Source organism: Salvelinus fontinalis, unplaced genomic scaffold (genome assembly GCF_029448725.1).
Source record: "Salvelinus fontinalis isolate EN_2023a unplaced genomic scaffold, ASM2944872v1 scaffold_0176, whole genome shotgun sequence".
Lineage (NCBI taxonomy): Eukaryota > Metazoa > Chordata > Actinopteri > Salmoniformes > Salmonidae > Salvelinus > Salvelinus fontinalis.
The window spans coordinates 106,155-126,058 of record NW_026600385.1 but is presented as its reverse complement, the minus strand read 5'-3'; the positions used below and the strand labels follow the sequence as shown (position 1 = coordinate 126,058).

Here is a 19,904-nt window from a genome sequence, read left to right as displayed (position 1 = left end):
ACTTTGAGAAGAGGAGACACCGAGGAATAACCGCGCAACTTGGACTTTACTATATCGTCTCTGCATGGAAGCGAATGGTTTCGTGTCCAGGCGGGTGGACACGCCAAGCGTCGATGCCGGGGTTACTGCTGGAGCTGCAGGGGCAGACATTCGATGGCTCGGCGGGAGGATTTTGGATGCTACGGAGGGGTTTGTTGGTGGTCTGTCACCGCCACGGATAACAGCGGAACCGGACTTTACTGCGGTGTTGCAACTTCGAGCAGTCCCAGAGCCCACTTTGGCTGCTACGGAGACCGAAATAGACTACGAGGGGCTCCCCCAGGGTGTAGCCACCAGTACACACATGTTAGCCGGCGCCGTGGCTGGCATCATGGAACACTGCCTAATGTATCCCATCGACTGTGTTAAGGTAAAAGAACAAAGGTTAAATAAAAAAGCGAATTACTTAATGACAAAGTCAGCATGAAAAATGTGCCTTTAGCCAGGCGCTTGATTGCTATTGTGTAGCTAAGCTTGTAACGCCAGTTACCGGTGTCTGGGGCTAATTTAGCTGTTCACAATTATTCCAGAATGGAAAGAGGGGAGGAATAGTTAGCTAACTAATTATGTAGATACATCACGTCTGCACACAAGTGTTGCTAAAATAACACATATACACATTCCCCAGTGACATGTACGTTGTCAGAGGAGCCACCATCAGTTGTTTAAATTGCTAACTAAATGAGTTATGTTTGTTAGCAAATCGTGTTATTCAGAATCTCAGCCGTTGTTGACATACATTCCGTTGGTAGGCCCAAGCCTGAGCTCGAGTAGGTTGCCAACTAGCGAAGGTGAAAGTGACATGTCACAAAATAATGATCTAGGCTGCTCGTTTGTTATTTTTCAATGTAGTCGTACTTTTAAACCAAGGTTAATCATTACCCGCGCTAGCTAACTTCCTAATGTTAGCTGACCGACAGCGCGCTAGCACACGAGCCAGCCAGGTTACGTCACAAATATGTATATTGAGAAGTGTGTAATGAAACGTTAGCTACCTAACCAAGTATCACACGAAGTGCTCTTATGTACCTATGTAGGGCCTAGTTAGTTGTACACACTTGCCCCACACTGTATACATCCCTAGTCTCCCAACTAATGCATTGAAGCTTGTCTATCTAACTATATGACACAGGTTTGTTTTGGAGCAGCAACACTAGCTAATACTATAAAGGCACATACAGTTGTTATGGTTGTCATCAAATCCATATTTGTAGCGAGCTAAGATAGGTCACTGCATAATCACCACTTTGTTTCATAATCCTCAAGGAGAAGTGAGAGTATTTGGGTAGTGTTGGTTAAAGTGTATGTTGGTCACAAGGCCCTGGATTGGAGATACTCAATAGACTCCTCTGTCTACTCACTGATGTCAGTTGGGCTGATGTTGTTGCACATGATTAGAAGCTTTTACTTGAGCTATTACTGTCTTGTTTTGCAAACTTTGTACAAAATAATAAAATGCAGTACTACAGGATGTTTCTTAACGTAACTCTTTATTAGCTAGCTATAACTGGCATGTTCACGTATCGCCAACCAGGATCAAACTGACCATCACCTAACCATTTGGGTGGTCTTAACCAATCATAGCACAGTATGATATGGCGGTAAAATGCATCCAATTATAATTCAGTATGTTTACACATATGAATATTACAATTACCACTGGAGGGTTCACTGAAACAGAACTGCAGATAAATATAGCTATTTTATAGAATGGATACTATTGATTCTCAACTCAACATGGAGTTTTGGTTCATCCTATGCATATTTGCATAGCTAGGTTGTGTATCTGAACTTTGTCCAGCCACTGACTGATCCAACTAGTTTGAGTTTAAACAGGGTTTGGCACCTGTTGGCTGTCCTCACCCCTGACCTCTCACCACCTGGACAGATGAATAGGTTGTAGGGTGAGAATGAGAACCTCAACTGAACACTTATAACCTCTGTAATCCTGCCCCATACTATCATGATACACACATACCCTTTGGTCTAGAATACCTAGTGTTTTCAGAAAGAACAGGAAGTAGCCAGCCAAATAGAAAAAGTTGTATGCTACTTTGGTGGCCTCTGGTATTGTACATTCTAATGCTAGATTGTATTTTCAACCAGCATCTGTCATGAAATAACTCGTGTTTTTTTATGGTGTTAGTTTCATCAGCTGCTGTACAATATGATATAAAACACAGGGAAACAAAATATTTTGACTGCACTGGCCCTTTAATAAAGAATCTTGTAAGAGTCTGACTTCCACGGGCTTCAAGCTTCCACCCCTGTTCTATACAACCATGGTACACCCATACATACCCTTTAGTCTAGAATACCCCTGTCCTGTACAACCATGGTACACCCATACATACCCTTTAGTCTAGAATACCCCTGTCCTATACAACCATGGTACACCCATACATACCCTTTGGTCTAGAATACCCCTGTCCTGTACAACCATGGTACACCCATACATACCCTTTGGTCTAGAATACCCCTGTCCTATACAACCATGGTACACCCATACATACCCTTTGGTATAGAATACCCCTGTCCTGTACAACCATGGTACACCCATACATACCCTTTGGTCTAGAATACCCCTGTCCTATACAACCATGGTACACCCATACATACCCTTTGGTCTAGAATACCCCTGTCCTTTACAACCATGGTACACCCATACATACCCTTTGGTCTAGAATACCACTGTCCCATACTACCACTGTATACCATGGTCTCTGCTTCTGGCCCTGGGCAGTCTTGCCTTAAGTCAGTTATTAATGGCTGAAAGCTTTGTAGCCCCCCCCCCCCCCCCCCCCCCCCCCCCCCGCTTATTCCACATTTTGTTTTGTTACAGACTGAATTCAAAATTGATTTAATTATTTTATTCTCACCCATCTACACACAATAGCCCATGTTGACAAAGTGAAACATGTTCTTAGAAATGTTTGCAAATGTATTGAAAATGAAATGCATAAATATCTAATTTACATAAGTATTCACACCGCTGAGTCAATAAATGTTAGAATGACCTTTGGCTGTAATTATAGCTGTGTCTTTCTTGGTAAGTCTCTAAGAGCATGTACTATTAAAAAAAAAAATCCAGCTCAGTCAAGTTGGTTGTTTATCATTGCTAGACAGCCATTTTCAAGACTTGCTGTAAATTTTCAAGATTACTTTTAAGTGAACTGTAACTAGGCCACTCAGGAACATTTTTTTTTATCATCTTGGTAAGCAACTCCAGTGTATATTTGGCCTTGTGTTTTAGGTTATTGTCCTGCTGAAAGGTGAATTTGTCTTCCAATGTCTGTTGGAAAGCAGACTGAACCGGGTTTTCCTATAGGTTTTTGCTTGTGCTTAGCTCTATTCAGCTTTAGTTTTATCCCCCCCAAAAACTCCCTATTCCTTGCCGATGACAAGCATACCCATAACATGATGTAGCCACCACCAAGCTTGAAAATATTAAGTGGTACTCAGTGCGGGATGTGTTGTGATGGATTTGCCCCAAACTTAACGCTTTATATTATGGACACACAGTTAATTTCATTGCCACATTTTTTGTAGTTTTACTTTAGTGCCTTATTGCAAACAGAATGCATGTTTTGGATTTTTTTTAATTCTGTACAGGCTTCCTTCTTTTCACTCTGTCATTTAGGTTAGTATTGTGGAGTACCAACAAGTTTGTTGATCCATCTTCAGTTTTCTTCTATCACAGCCGTTAAACTCTGCACCTGTTTTAAAGTCACCGTTGGCCTCATGGTTAAATCCCTGAGGGGTTTCCTTTGTCTCCGGCAACTGAGAAGGAAGTATCTTTGTAGTGACTGGGTGTATTGATGCACCATCCAAATTATAATTAATAACTTCACCATGCTCAAAGGGATATTCAATGTCTGCTTTTTTTTTACCCATCTACCAATAGGTGCCCTTCTTAGCGAGGCATTGGAAAACCTCCCTGGTCTTTGTAGTTCAATCAGAGAATTGAATTTCACTGCTTGACTGAGGGACCTTACAATTACCTGTATGTGTGGGGTACAGAGACTAGGTAGTATTTCAGAAATCACGTTAAACACTATTATTGCACATTGTTTAAGTCCATTTAACTTTATTATGTGACTTAAGCACATGTTTACTCCTTAACGTATTGTGTCTTGCCATAACAAAGGGTCTGAATACTTACTGACTTGACATTTCAGCATTTCATTTTTGAGTCATTTGTAAACTTTTCAAAAATATTTCCACATTTACATTATGGGATATTGTGTGTGTGTGTAGGCCAGTGACACAAAATCAAAATTTGAATCCAATTTAAGTTGAGGCTGTAGTACAACAAAATGTGGAACTAGTCAAGTGGTGTGAATACTGTCTGAAGGCGAGCCACTGTATTTTCACTGTTCTGACCTTTTCAGAATCAATCTTGACTGTTGCACACTTTCCTGTCACTCATTTACTAGGGACATGTCTCAAGTCATTGGGTTGTTGTGAGGCTGATAATGGTGGTCATGGGCTAGTTAGAGACTACTGCTTCCTCATTTGATCTGGTTTATTTTCCTAGCCCGGAGTCCTGCCTTGTTGAAACGCTGCTCGGACAGACGTCACTCATGGTTAAATAAAGGAACTTGCGTTGGCGCTCCTTCCTTCCTCTCTCTCGCTGTTTCCTCCATAGATTTTCAAAATAAACATTTCCTCGTTGCTGCTGGGACCTTTTACAAGGTGTGTCACTGTCTCTCTGTGTCTCAAGTGGCAGCGTATTCCTTTTGTAGTGCCATAGGACTCTGGTCAAAAGTAGTGCACTATTCAGGGTACAGGGTGCTGTAACACTGGCCTGTGGGTGCCATTTAGGACACACTCGCCCTGTTCTGAGCTGAGGAGCAGTTTCTCTCCACTGCCCGTCCGTTTTGTTCCTGTTGAATACGACCCAGGACTTCTAAAGGGCCGGCCCTTTAGCTAGAAGACAGCTCTGGCCTGTTATCTAGTTTGGCACCGTACCAGTTGGCCTGTGGGTGCTAAACTGCCGGCCTGTGTGTGCTGTAACGCCGGTTGACCTGAGCCTGGCATCATCGGTGTAGTTGCATGATTTCCAGTTAGGCCCATTCAGCCACAGTACAGAAACTATTTCAGAAAGCTGCCAATCGAGAGATACTGTAATGCACTGCCAGTTTGAGGCATGATCACACTAGACCTTTAAGTGATTAACAATAAGAATCATTCTTGGTATGAATTAATGGACGATGCTAGTAGCTTCTAAATGTGGTATTGGATCTGATAAGACCGTTTTATATTGAGGTCACTGTGACAGCGAAGAGGAATGGCAGTTGCCATACTTTCCTCACAAGACGACCGCGACTTTCCTCACAAGACAAGGCCAAACAGTTTTTGTTGCATCCCAAATGGCACCATATTCCTTCTATAGTGCTCTACTTGACCAAGGCCCTTCCAGTAGGTCTCCAGTCAGAGGTAGTGAAATATAGGCTATGCAACAGGGTGACATTTGGGATACAACCTTTCTCATACAGGAGAGAAGACCACTAATATGTTGAGCTGGTTTCCCCATCCTGTGTACTGTACTCTGGTGTCACGCGGTTGCTGCTCGGGCTGTGGCCTGACTGGGCTGCACATCTAGGACTTCTCAATATAATGGAGAGACGAGGACAGGAAAGAGAATAATTCAGAAAGGGGGGACTTTCCCAGGGGATTCAGCTGTGTTAGGTTAACCCCTATCCTTTCATTTCCCCCTGAAGCTGGACTCTCAGGTGTCTGTCTATACCATGGTAATGCTAAGTCTGGTCAAATGTCTGGTCAAATGTCTGGTCAAATGAACGTTATGCAACCGGGTGCATTCTGATGTTTCCATTTCCTGGAGAGGAGTGGGGGATGAAAGTGTACCATTGTTGCTGTAGACTCAACGCAAACATAGCGCGTGTGTGTGTGTGTGTGCACTGCAACTTCCGCAGGGCGTAGATGGCGCCGCATGTGAAAACGAACAGGGCAGTAAAATGGAAATAAACATGGTAGTACATGTGATTGTGTAGAGATGGTGTTGACTGTTAGCTCCGTGTTTCTAGTAACATGGGTTGGAAGGGGATGCCAAGGACAGACTGGTGTTGAGGTCTATCTAACACTTGTATTGGTTCTGAGAATTGGTAAGGTGCAGAAATGGCCTTTAAAATGTAAGGCCTGGGCTATCCGTCGTTGCAACAAAACAACCCACTTGAAACATCTTTAGAAACAATGGAAGTTGGGGCAGTCTTTTAGAGCCTTGTGTAAAAAAAATAATATATATATGACAACAAAACACTGTTTCTCCACATTCATTCTGACTTTCCGTTTCCCAGAAGTGTGTGTAGTCATGAGTGGGAATTTCCATCCCTGCTCTCCAGAAGTCATTTCCCCACCCTTCCGTCTTGGTGTCCTCTGTGATTGGATAAAGGAGGCTATTCTACTCTTGACGCAATCTCAGAAGTTTGGTTATTGCTCCATCCTTCCTATACAGAGCATTATTCTGTTGTGACACAGTGACTGGTGCCCTGTTGACAGAGGAAGGGTGGAATCCAGTAGCTTCAGGCCTATTTATTATGTCTTGGCATTGTGATGCGTCTACCTACCTAGCTGACTTTGAGCCAGTAAACACGAACATACTGTTAGGCTCTACAGAGAAACGTCTACTGTATTGGACCTGGTGAACTGCACTGTGACTGCACTCTTACTTTTCACATATCAGTTGACCCACTAATTAGCTGAACTTTGAAAGAGTTGATTGACCATGCATTGATGCCCTTTCCTCTCGTTTCTCCCGCCCCCTCTTCTACATTCTTTCTGTCCCTCTCCTCCCCCCTTTATCCCTCCTTGTCTTCCCTCCCTCTCTCTCTCTCCAGACGCGGATGCAGAGCCTGCAGCCCGAGCCGGGGGCGCGTTACCGTAACGTGATGGACGCGCTACGTCAGATCGTGCGTACCGAGGGTGTGTGGCGACCTGTGAGGGGACTGAATGTCATGGCGATAGGGGCGGGGCCAGCCCATGCTCTGTACTTTGCCTGTTATGAGAAAATCAAGTTCTCACTCAGCAACGTGGTCCACCCGGGAGCGAACAGCCACTTTGCTAATGGTATGGTGTTACAGCCACACATTCACTGGGACATTGACATGTGCATACATACTGTACCTTAGAGCTATTAGCAATGTTGCTAATTTGACCAACGGTCACTGAGAGACCTACAGATTAAGGAAAAGTATGAAGGAAAGTTGCCGCATCCACTGCTGTGTGTTTTTGGCTTACTGCACTGGTAACCAACCATCTCTCTACCCTCTCTGCTGTCTCTAACAGGAATGGCAGGCTGCATGGCCACTGTACTCCATGATGCAATCATGAACCCAGCAGAAGGTAAAACTGTGTGTCTGCATACTTTGTGTGTGTCTGCATACTTTGTGTGTGTCTGCATACTTTGTGTGTGTCTGCATACTTTGTGTGTGTGTGCTTAATTTGTGCGTGCGTACTTTGTGTGTGTGCGTACTGTGTGTGTGCAGGCGTTTCACACTGTGTGCGCGTACTGTGTGTGTGCAGGCGTTTCACACTGTGTGTGCAGGGGTCAGGTTAATGCAGTATTCTTTGTTTTTCATGCAGAAAAGGGAAGATAAAACGCTAAATCAATATCTTGCTGTGTTTTGCAAATGCAGATCTAAATTGCTTATTGTAATTTCTGCTCCAAATCATGAATGTAAAAGGAGTGGTTTCATGCTTGAGTTGCACTTCTCCGCTCTGATGAAATAATATATAGTCTCTTGTCATTGGATCACCAGACAGCGCTCTGATGAAATTATATATCGTGTCTTGTCATTGGATCACCGGACAGTGCTCTGATGAAATAATATATAGTCTCTTGTCATTGGATCACCAGACAGTGCTCTGATGAAATAATATATTGTCTCTTGTCATTGGATCACCAGACAGCGCTCTGATAAAATAATATATCGTCTCTTGTCATTGGATCACCAGACAGCGCTCTGACTCGTGTAGGATACCAGTCTCCGGTCATTTCCTCAGGTGTCATTTTTCTCCGGTAGAAAGTTAAAATGCAAGATTAACTTTAAGCAAAACCTTTTGAAATGTAGCTGCTACATTCTTTCACTAGCTAGATTTCCCTCCAACTGGCAACAGATTTTCATGTGAATATTCTAAAATCTGCATTAAAAACAATAGGCACATTTTCCCACCAGAGATGTTTCCATCAAATTGACTTGTTGCGGATTAAAGGCTGTGCCTGATTACGTAGTGTACATAAAAATAAAATAAAAATACAAGTTAAATGGGTTTCCATCGCATTTTCAATTCTACTGATGGTTTTGTCAAAACCATTGTGTCGTTACATTGCGAATGTGTCCACTCTGGTCTTGGCACGTCCGCTCCAGCCAACAGCTGGCAGATACAGGGTGGGTAGAGCGGGCCCTGTTACCAGGCCTGGGCCCGACGGGTCCTGACATTAGGGTTAGGGCCGGGGTACGGGCAAGGCTCAGGGATCATTAAATCGATCACTAACATTTTGATGCGGAGGCATTTGCTCGGGCTCTGCTGCGTAGTTCAGTGGTATCTGGCTAATATCGTAACATGGTGTCAGAAGTGTTTCATCACCAAATATAAAACAGGAGGGATTATTTTACAGAAAATAATAATAATCCTTGGGTTTTATCGGAGTATAGAGTGAGGAAAAGTAGCTAACAGCTAACTGCTATCTCATGTCTCTTCATTGAGCAGAGCAGCCCAAGCTGAGCCGTTGCCATGGATACTCGGAGCCGCCATGCGAGGAGTGCATGCAGAGCGAGCTGTGCGCAGGGAGCGAATGACAGACAGAGGAGCAGTTTATAGATTAACTAACAGTTATTTCTGATTTTGGGCAGGGCCAGGCCAGGCCTTACATTTGGCAGAAGCCAGCGGGCCTGGGTAGGGTAGCACTTGGTCTTAAAATTATTCATACCCGTGCAGGGCTCTAGCCTAGATGATGGGATTATTTTGGACAAAAGAGCAAGATTATTTTAATTTGTCAAACTGCAGCCAAGCATCGATCATCATGTCACCAGAATAAGACTCGCCAGTATGTCCTTGTCTCCTACATAATAATTGCGCTATTTCTGAACTGTCTTGCTAAACTATTAGAATCCTTGATTCATTCTTGGCTAAGATCTTTCTTATCTTTGAAATGTATTCTAAATGTACATCAGTTGGGCTTTAGACCAGGTCATAGCACTGTCTCTGCTGCATCCCTCCTTGATGTGGTTAACTCTATGGCTAAAAGGCAACATTGTGCTGCCTTCTTCATTGACCTGTCAAAGGCTTTCGATACTGTTGATCACTCACTGCCAATTCGGAGGCTTTCTCAATTGGCCTAGACCAGCCTGCATGTAACTGGTTTAAAAATGACTTAACAGATGGAACTCCATGTGTATCAGGTTTCCTGGATATTACAAAAGGTGTCCCGCAAGGGTCGATTCTGGGTCCTGTACTTTTTACTGTTTACAATAACAATATCGACATGTCTGTAAAATAAACTGTAACCTGCACTTGTATGCCGGTAATACAGTTGTTTATGCGATTTCCCCTACGGTTGAACAGTCTGCCTTCATTGTATTACAGAAACTTTATTGACCTGAAATTATAGTATTGAATGCAGGTCAACTAAGCACATGTTGTTCTCTGGAGCACCATATAAAAATAGCTCTGATTTTAAGCATGTATTTTGGATGGTGTCCTTATTGATTGTGTCCCTGCTTACAAATATCTGAGATGAAAGCTGTCTTTTTAAAAAGAATATTGATAGTAAAAAATATGAGAATAAAAATGGTCTTCTGTAGAAATAGGCCCTGCCTCTCGCTAAATAGCAGAAAGCAGGTTATTCAGTTGACGTTCCTATCGGTCGTAGACTATGGTGACATCTGTATGAACGCAGCTGCCACTTCATTGAAGCCGTTAGATGCAGTTTGTCATGGCGCACTGTGCTTTATTACAGGTGACAATTTTAGTGCTCATCGCTGCATTCTTCTGAGGTTGATACATTGCTATGTTTATTCATTTATAAAGCCCTTTTACAAAAAGTCCCTGCTGTACCTAACATCTTCACTAAACTTTAGACATGCGCGTTACCACACCCAGTCTCAGGGATGGTTAACTCTGGAAATTCCTTTGGTCTCTACAGAGTTAGGTAAATCAGCTTTTAGTTTGTTCCACAAATGAGGGTCAAAAATCTTCAAAATGTTGTTGAATGTGATGTTCTGGTGCCTCTAGGTCTATTCAGAAAGCTGATTGAGGACCTAATTAATGATGAATGTGATGTTCTGGTGCCTCTAGGTCCATTCAGAAAGCTGATTGAAACCTAATTAATGATGAATGTGATGTTCTGGTGCCTCTAGGTCCATTCAGAAAGCTGATTGAAACCTAATTAATGATGAATGTGATGTTCTGGTGCCTCTAGGTCCATTCAGAAAGCTGATTGAAACCTAATTAATGATGAATGTGATGTTCTGGTGCCTCTAGGTTCATTCAGAAAGCTGATTGAAACCTAATTAATGATGAATGTGATGTTCTGGTGCCTCTAGGTCCATTCAGAAAGCTGATTGAAACCTAATTAATGATGAATGTGATGTTCTGGTGCCTCTAGGTCCATTCAGAAAGCTGATTGAAACCTAATTAATGTTGAATGTGTTTTTATGACCATGTTGTTCTCTCTACTTGCATTTTGTATCTATATTCATGTGTTTTTTTCTGTCATTTCTGTAATTCAAGGCACATCGGTAAAACAGACCTTGGTCTCAGTATGACTCTGCTAAAATAAAGGTTAAAGAAAATAAAATATTGAAAAGGAGCATCAAGCTCATCACTGTGCACTTTCCCCATCCTGTGAAGTTCATCACTTATTTAATCTGTAGCCTAATAAACTGCATGCTTTCCTAACGAGTGTTAGTGAGAGGACCACACATGTCTTCACGTGACTCCAAGTTTACTTCAATATGAGGGTTATTATATCAATATTTGCACCTAAGCGTTTCCATCACCATTTCTGGCAGAAGTCATTTTACAGACACAAAGTTTCCACCTTGTCTCGCGTGTTTTATCAACGTTTGGGAAGTTTGTGCCTTTTCCAACAGGCTTGTCATGAAATGTTTTATCGGACATTAAAAGGTTGGATGGAAACCTGGTTTATGATAAACAGAAATATATCAAAGCACATTTTTTTAATTGTTAGCTCATTTACTTATATGCTGCTAGCCAAATAACATTGCACTTCTGTCTGTCATCTGATGAAAGCGATTTTCTGTCGAATGTGTTGCAGTTATGTATTTTGTGTGATGAAAAACTAGAGTTGCACGCTCTATTAAAGCCACAAAAAAACGGACTTTTGATATAAAACACAGGTGAAATGGTTTAAGACGCAGATGTTTTGATGGTGTGGGTTTGAAAATGCGGAGTTCTGAAAGCTAAATGCGACTGTGTGTGTGTTCACACTACAGTGATATCACCTGATAAACACTGTAGATATCTGCAGCGTCAGACTCCCTGAGACATTAATAGAACAGTAATCCCTTCTCTGTCTGAATATGTATAGCACCTCCCCACAACTCTTTATATACTGCTACAGGACACTAGGGGGAGCTCTGAGACTGGACTGGGGGGTGCCCATTAGGAGCAGCACCTGGGTAGAAGTTGCTAGTAGGCACAGATATAGGATCAGCTTACATTAGTCATATCCTATCCTTGACCTTTAGGGCAGGAAAAGTAAAACTGGCCTTAGATCAGTGTTGAGTGTTAGCATCATCTAACTAAAGGGGCATCGGAACACACATCTGTGAGTGTCATTAGTCGACCGGTTTGCAGGTGTGTGTTTACATCCTGCTCCCTCAAGTGTATAGCATTAACATCTGCTGGCTCACACACATCTGGCCATGGTGATTGGTGTTTCCATAGCAACCTGACCAGGCCCAGGTGTGCCAGCCAGCTGTGCCATTGGTCCACCGGCTGGGTCACTTGGGACGGGATTGGACGCTTTGAACTTTCTGGTGTTCTGAATTCCATAAGACCCATTTCCTTTTACTTTCCTAAGTAGCGTTTCCTTTGGAGACTGGTTTCATCTCATTCTGATTGGCTGCAGTGGGGAATCCCTTGATGGTGTGTCCCAACTGTATCCCTCATTAAAAGCCTAATATCTCTGTTTTGACTAGATGTGGTACTCTTTTCCTTTCAACTATTATTTTCTTCTCTGTCCTCCCATCACCTGTTCTTTCTTCCTCTCCCTTTTCCTCTAGGCTGACCTTCCTCTTCCTTTTCTTCTAGGCTGACCTTCCTCTTCATTTTCTTCTAGGCTGATCTTCCTCTCCTCTTCCTTTTCTTCTAGGCTGAACTTCCTCTCCTCTTCCTTTTCTTCTAGGCTGAACTTCCTCTCCTCTTCCTTTTCTTCTAGGCTGAACTTCCTCTTCATTTTCCTCTAGGCTGACCTTCCTCTTCCTTTTCTTCTAGGCTGACCTTCCTCTTCATTTTCTTCTAGGCTGAACTTCCTCACCTCTTCCTTTTATTCTAGGCTGAACTTCCTCTCCTCTTCCTGTTCTTCTAGGCTGAACTTCCTCTCCCTTTTCCTCTAGGCTGACCTTCCTCTTCATTTTCCTCTAGGCTGACCTTCCTCTTCCTTTTCTTCTAGGCTGAACTTCCTCACCTCTTCCTTTTCTTCTAGGCTGAACTTCCTCTCCTCTTCCTGTTCTTCTAGGCTGAACTTCCTCTCCTCTTCCTTTTCTTCTAGGCTGAACTTCCTCTCCTCTTCCTCCTCTTCTAGGCTGAACTTCCTCTCCTTTTCCTCCTCTAGGCTGAACTTCCTCTCCTTCCTTTTCCTCCTCTAGGCTGACCTTCCTCTCCTCTCCCTTTTCCTCCTCTAGGCTGACCTTCCTCTCCTCTCCCTTTCCTCCTCTAGGCTGACCTTCCTCTCCTCTCCCTTTTCCTCCTCTAGGCTGACCTTCCTCTCCTCCCCCTTTTCCTCTTCTAGGCTGACCTTCCTCTCCTCTCCCGTTCCTCCTCTAGGCTGACCTTCCTCTCCCTTTCCTCCTCTAGGCTGACCTTCCTCTCCTCTCCCTTTTCCTCCTCTAGGCTGACCTTCCTCTCCTCTCCCTTTCATCCTCTAGGCTGACCTTCCTCTCCTCCCCCTTTTCCTCCTCTAGGCTGACCTTCCTCTCCTCTCCCTTTTCCTCCTCTAGGTTGACCTTCCTCTCCTCTCCCTTTCCTCCTCTAGGCTGACCTTCCTCTCCTCTCCCTTTTCCTCCTCTAGGCTGACCTTCCTCTCCTCTCCCTTTCCTCCTCTAGGCTGAACTTCCTCTCCTCTCCCTTTTCATCCTCTAGGCTGACCTTCCTCTCCCTTTCCTCCTCTAGGCTGAACTTCCTCTCCTCTCCCTTTTCATCCTCTAGGCTGACCTTCCTCTCCTCTCCATTTTCCTCCTCTAGGCTGAACTTCCTCTCCTCTCCCTTTCCTCCTCTAGGCTGAACTTCCTCTCCTCTCCCTTTCCTCCTCTAGGCTGAACTTCCTCTCCTCTCCCTTTCCTCCTCTAGGCTGACCTTCCTCTCCTCTCCCTTTTCCTCCTCTAGGCTGACCTTCCTCTCCTCTCCCTTTCCTCCTCTAGGCTGAACTTCCTCTCCCTTTTCCTCCTCTAGGCTGACCTTCCTCTCCTCTCCCTTTCCTCCTCTAGCCTGAACTTCCTCTCCTCTCCCTTTCCTCCTCTAGGCTGACCTTCCTCTCCTCTCCCTTTTCCTCCTCTAGGCTGACCTTCCTCTCCTCTCCCTTTCCTCCTCTAGGCTGACCTTCCTCTCCTCTCCCTTTTCCTCCTCTAGGCTGACCTTCCTCTCCTCTCCCTTTCCTCCTCTAGGTTGACCTTCCTCTCCTCTCCCTTTCCTCCTCTAGGCTGACCTTCCTCTCCTCTCCCTTTTCCTCCTCTAGGCTGACCTTCCTCTCCTCTCCCTTTTCCTCCTCTAGGCTGACCTTCCTCTCCTCTCCCTTTTCCTCCTCTAGGCTGACCTTCCTCTCCTCTCCCTTTCCTCCTCTAGGCTGAACTTCCTCTCCTCTCCCTTTTCATCCTCTAGGCTGACCTTCCTCTCCTCTCCCTTTTCATCCTCTAGGCTGACCTTCCTCTCCTCTCCCTTTTCCTCCTCTAGGCTGACCTTCCTCTCCTCTCCCTTTCCTCCTCTAGGCTGAACTTCCTCTCCTCTCCCTTTTCATCCTCTAGGCTGACCTTCCTCTCCCTTTCCTCCTCTAGGCTGAACTTCCTCTCCTCTCCCTTTTCATCCTCTAGGCTGACCTTCCTCTCCTCCTCATTTTCCTCCTCTAGGCTGACCTTCCTCTCCTCTCCCTTTCCTCCTCTAGGCTGAACTTCCTCTCCTCTCCCTTTCCTCCTCTAGGCTGAACTTCCTCTCCTCTCCCTTTCCTCCTCTAGGCTGACCTTCCTCTCCTCTCCCTTTTCCTCCTCTAGGTTGACCTTCCTCTCCTCTCCCTTTCCTCCTCTAGGCTGACCTTCCTCTCCTCTCCCTTTTCCTCCTCTAGGCTGAACTTCCTCTCCTCTCCCTTTTCCTCCTCTAGGCTGAACTTCCTCTCCCTTTCCTCCTCTAGGCTGACCTTCCTCTCTGTCTCGTTGTGTACTTTAAAAGCTCCAGTGTGTTTTCAACATCTGTTCCTTTTTCGTTCTAAACTCTCTCTCTCTCTCTCCCCCCTAGTGGTGAAGCAGCGTATGCAGATGTACAACTCCCCATACCGCGGTGTGTCTGACTGCGTGGGCTCCATCTGGAGGCGCGAGGGCCCCGGGGCCTTCTACCGCTCCTACACAACGCAGCTGACCATGAACGTCCCCTTCCAGGCTCTCCACTTCATGACCTACGAGTACCTCCAGGAGCTGCTCAACCCCCACAGACAGTACAACCCCTCCTCTCACGTCATCTCCGGGGCGCTTGCTGGGGCCATTGCCGCCGCCGCCACCACCCCGCTGGATGTCTGTAAGACCCTCCTCAACACCCAGGAGGCCCTAGCAGTCCATGCCGAGGTCCCGGGAGCGCTGGGGGTTGGAGCGAGTGTAGGGACGGCGTCGGCCACTGGGGGGCGCCACATCTCGGGGTTAGGGGAGGCGTTCCGGACTGTGTACAGGATGGGGGGAGGGACGGCGTTCTTTAAGGGTGTCCAGGCCAGGATCATCTATCAGATGCCCTCCACTGCCATCAGCTGGTCAGTCTACGAGTTCTTCAAATACGTCATCACCAAGCGCCAGTACGAGAGAAGGCTGCACCACCGAGACGGAGAGAAGTAGAGAGGGAGGGACGACCTTCACTCAAAATGTCCCCCAAGGAACCCACCCCCATAGAGATGTACTAGAGAGCTCAGCTCCTATCTTTGGGCCAAGTTCCCCCTCTATCTAACTCTATAACCACCCCACAGTAACCCCACCTCTGACTATTTGACCTCTGACCTTCTAAACTAACCAGGAAATAAAAGCCCCTCCCCTAGTGTTTTTGACTAGAAGAGATACAGCTTTTGTCAAAATTCAACTTACCCAGCAAGTTTAGAACTTACGCAGCAGGTTAGGAGAATTGCCGTAGCAGGTTAGGAGAATTGCTGTAGCAGTTTAGAAGAATTAAGGTAAGGAAAAGTGTAAGGGTTATTAGCAAAAGTGAAGTTTTGTTTTTTGTTGCCAAAAGCTGTGTCCCATCTACACCTGACCTCCTCTTATCCCCTCACATAGGAGAACAAGTCCCCATCTTTCACATAGTTTATTATAGGCATACTGTACATGGCACTTTAAATCAAATATACACTCACTGGCCAGTTTATTAGGTACACCCATCTAGTACCGGGTCAGACTCCCTTTGCATCCAGAACAGCCTGAATTCTTTGGGGCGTGGATTCTACAAAGTGTCGGAAACGTTATTTTCTCAATTGGTATCAAGGGACCTAAGGTGTGCCAGGAAACATTCCCCACACCAGTACACCACCGCCACCAGCCTGTACCGTTGACACCAGGCAGGATGAGTCCATGGACTCATGCTGCATATGCCAAATTCTGACTCTGCCATCAGCTTGACGCAACAGGAACCGGGATTTGTCAGACCAGGCGATGTTGTTCCATTCCTCAATTGTCCAGTGTTGGTGGAGGCGTGCCCACTGGAGCTGCTTCCTGTTGTTTTTACCTGATAGGAGTGGAACCCGGTGTGGCGTCTGCTGCAATAGCCCCATCTCTGACAAGGACCGACAAGTTGTGTGTTCTGAGATGATGTTCTGCACACCACTGTTGTACTGCTCCGTTATCTGTCTGTTTGTGGCCCACCTGTTACCTTGCACCACTCTAGCCGTTCTCCTTTGACCTCTCATCAACGAGATGGTTTCCCCCGGGACTGCCACTGACTGGACGTTTTTTGTTTGTTGTGCCATTCTCGGTAAACCCTAGACTGTCGTGTGTGAAAAGCCCAGGAGGGCAGACTGATGAGATACTGGATCTGGAGTACCTGGCACCAACAATCATACCACGCTCAACGTCGCTTAGGTCACTCATTTTGCCCATTCTAACTTTCAATGGAACAGTAACTGAATGCCTGTCTGCCTGCTTTATATAGCAAGTCACAGCCACGTTACTCACTGGCTGTAGGAGCCATCCATTTTGGCGAATGAGCTGATGTACCTAAAACTGTCCACTTACTGTCTATATTATTATAATTATATTTCTGCAAATCCCTACTATAACCACTAGGGGGCTTTGAGTCTCGTCCTCCATTGGCTTTATGGACAGATCTAAAAGAGTCCCAATATCTACTTTCTCCTGCAAATGTGCACTCGTTCACTACTTCCCACAAATCTAATAGCATTGGGTTGGTGGAGGCATGGGCCAGTCAGTTTCCACCATATTTCTTATACCGGTCATTTCCTTTTAAATCAGTGAAGGGAAGTGAACAAGGGCACACTTTGGGAGGAAGGTGAGGTCATGGGGACGTAGACCAAGTGAAGACATCTGTATTGGGTGATGACTGGAGTCAGTGGGTTCAGCATTAAGGATATATCTATAGTCACTACTACCACTGGACTATATTTAGATTAACGTCTAGCATTCTGAAATGGGAAGGAAATTCACCAGATTGTTTCACGCAACGCTATTTAAAACAATAACGGCCTTTTCCATCTTTGAGATAGTGACTTGGCTTGTGTTAACTTATTTCTCCGCCTGTATGTATACATTGAGGAATATGAGTATTTTGACTTGAAATGTTCAACTTAACACATTGGAGTTGATCAAGGCGGTGGTGTTGACTGTGTGTGGATGTGACTGACTGAATGAGGAAGAGAGAAATAGGAGTACAAAGCGCTAGAACATTGAGTGCAAAGCGCTAGAACATTGAGTGCAAAGTGCTAGAACATTGAGTGCAAAGTGCTAGAACATTGAGTGCAAAGCGCTAGAACATTGAGTGCAAAGCGCTAGAACATTGAGTGCAAAGCGCTAGAACATTGAGTGCAAAGCGCTAGAACATTGAGTGCAAAGCGCTAGAACATTGAGTGCAAAGCGCTAGAACATTGAGTGCAAAGCGCTAGAACATTGAGTGCAAAGCGCTAGAACATTGAGTGCAAAGCGCTAGAACATTGAGTGCAAAGCGCTAGAACATTGAGTGCAAAGCGCTAGAACATTGAGTGCAAAGCGCTAGAACAGTATATAGAGAATAATGTGCCGTTTGGGACAGAACCTCTGGGGATGGTAGGAGGGTGTACTACACCTCCAGTCTACCAGACTGTTGAGAGTTATGGGCTTTGTTTCAGATGGCACCCTATTCCCTTTATAGTGCACTACTTACAGGGAGAAGAAGACCTTTCCCTTGAGAGTGCGTGTAGTGTCCCAAATGGCATCTTGGCCCCTATATAGTGTACTACTTTTGATCACGGCTCATATGGATCTGGTCAAAAGTAGTGCACTATATAGGGAATAGGGTGCCATTTGAGACGGAATCTTCTGACCACGCACCGCTTTCTAGCACTTATAGTCATTTACAGTTATGTGTGGTGACTAATCATTTAAATAGTAAATTACATACATGTAGTTACTTATCCAATAGTAACTAATCATTTAAATAGTAACTTACATACATGTTGTTACTTATCCTATGGTAACTTTAGCAACATTTACTACGTACACACGGCCTTCGAATCAGCCGCCATGAGTCAAACGCACAAATACGAAGTCCTACTGGACCCTAACCTTCATTTCTGAAGCCATATTATTACAGGAAAGAACATGTGTGAATAGGAATACTCTATCCTAGATGAACTCATTCTACCTGTAAAGGAGTAGAGTTTCAGACAAGTGTTCTGGAACCGACCTGATAAGTGAAGATTTAATATATAGGTTCCTTCATATTATGGTTGGAAAATTCTGGGAACTTTTCAAAATTCTCAGTTTATCCAGAAATGTTCCTGTAATCATTAGGAAAAAAGCAGGGCATCCTGAATCCCCAATGACCTGTTGAAAACTTGGAATTTGGGGGAAGTTAGGGGAATTTTGGATCCTTGTAGTAGATTACTTGGCAGGATATCCCCCTCATATAGACTAACCAACTGCCACCCAGATCGGCACCCTATAGAACCTATAGGTAGAAACAACAACATACTGAATACACAAGTAGCGAACAACGTTTTGCATATGTTAACAGTTAACTTAAAGGGGAAGTTCACTATTTTACAACTTTGTCAGATGGTTCCTCATCCTGAAAGTAGTCTATGGGCCAGAAGAAACGTATCAATGCTTCAGGGTTTTTTAAACAACCACTACAAAATTCAGTCAACTTTAGCCACCGCTAGCTCCTAAAATACTGAACTTCCCCTTTAAAGGAGTTGGTGAGAGAAAAGATAACTGAATGTAGAATGTGTGTTTCCTGCCGTATGCCATGTTTGGGAGTGGAAACCAAAGACTGAAAGAACGGGGGATGGGTGAATTTCATGTGATGAAAAGAGGATTGATCTGTAGTGAAAGAGAAACTTCTTCCTGTATTATTTTGTGAATTGTAAATAAATAGTCGCTAACGGGCAGCGCCTCGCAGAAGCAGGGTCTTCTCTTGGGACTGCTGGCCCCATGTGCTGGAGAGAAATGATCCATGACAATGTGTCCTGTCTCTTTTTTTGTGAAAATGTTCTGTAAGAAATGTCTGTTATTTTAACCGTAAAACACTGGAAAAGTGCATGTTAAAGCTGCAGTCTGTAACTTTTTATTTTGTCGTAGAAAGTATTGCCCCTGCACTTTGTATACTAAGGTGGCTGGTATTGCTCGTCCCTAACTCTCAATCCTTACCCCTCTTCCATCCCTACCCCTCCTCACAAACCCTGTGTCATCTGTCTGTCTGTCTGTCTGCCCGTGTGCGTAGGCCTATATTTTCAAGAATAACCTCAGCTGTAGCCAGCCTATACAGCCCTGTCCATAGTTGGATGAATTGTGTGTCAGTGGTGTTTTTAATGTGGGAAGAAAATCTAAACCCTCTTCATCAGTGATGCAGCTGGTGGCAGATGAAACACACAGACAATGTCTGCAGCCCAAATTGCACCCTATTCCCTATTTAGTGCACTACTTTTGACCATGGACTATAGGGCTCTAGTCAAAAGTAGTGCACTCTGTAGGGCCATTTGGGACTCCGGATAATAACTCACATCATCGTAGCCTTGAGTGGATGGTGTGTAAATAACATCCATCATAATTAAGTTTGGTAGTATGGCGTGTGTCAGCTGTATCAGCACCCCTATGATATCCAGCTATTGAGATATACAGGTAACTGACTAAATAAAGGAAACATTTTGAGTACATGAGAGATAGAAAGTGAATATATGAGTTAATTAAGCAATTAACATCCCATCATGC

General features: G+C 44.6%; 1 protein-coding gene across 1 annotated transcript; it reads left to right on the top strand.

Moving 5' to 3' along the window:
• Positions 1 to 64: 64 nt before the first annotated feature.
• On the top strand, positions 65 to 19,156 carry LOC129844124 (mitoferrin-2-like). Its single transcript, XM_055912532.1, has 4 exons — positions 65 to 409; positions 6,897 to 7,125; positions 7,345 to 7,401; positions 14,749 to 19,156. Exons 1-4 carry the CDS (start codon positions 65 to 67, stop codon positions 15,330 to 15,332), a joined length of 1,215 nt encoding a protein of 404 aa, XP_055768507.1. The 3' UTR covers positions 15,333 to 19,156.
• Positions 19,157 to 19,904: the final 748 nt, after the last annotated feature.

Excerpts from the sequence above, each read along its gene's own strand:
- LOC129844124 (XM_055912532.1), top strand. The coding sequence starts at position 65 with ATGGAAGCGAATGGTTTCGTGTCCAGGCGGGTGGACACGCCAAGCGTC. Across the intron at positions 410-6,896 it reads ATCCCATCGACTGTGTTAAG|ACGCGGATGCAGAGCCTGCA; the intron begins GTAAAAGAACAA and ends CTCTCTCTCCAG. Across the intron at positions 7,126-7,344 it reads GAACAGCCACTTTGCTAATG|GAATGGCAGGCTGCATGGCC; the intron begins GTATGGTGTTAC and ends TGTCTCTAACAG.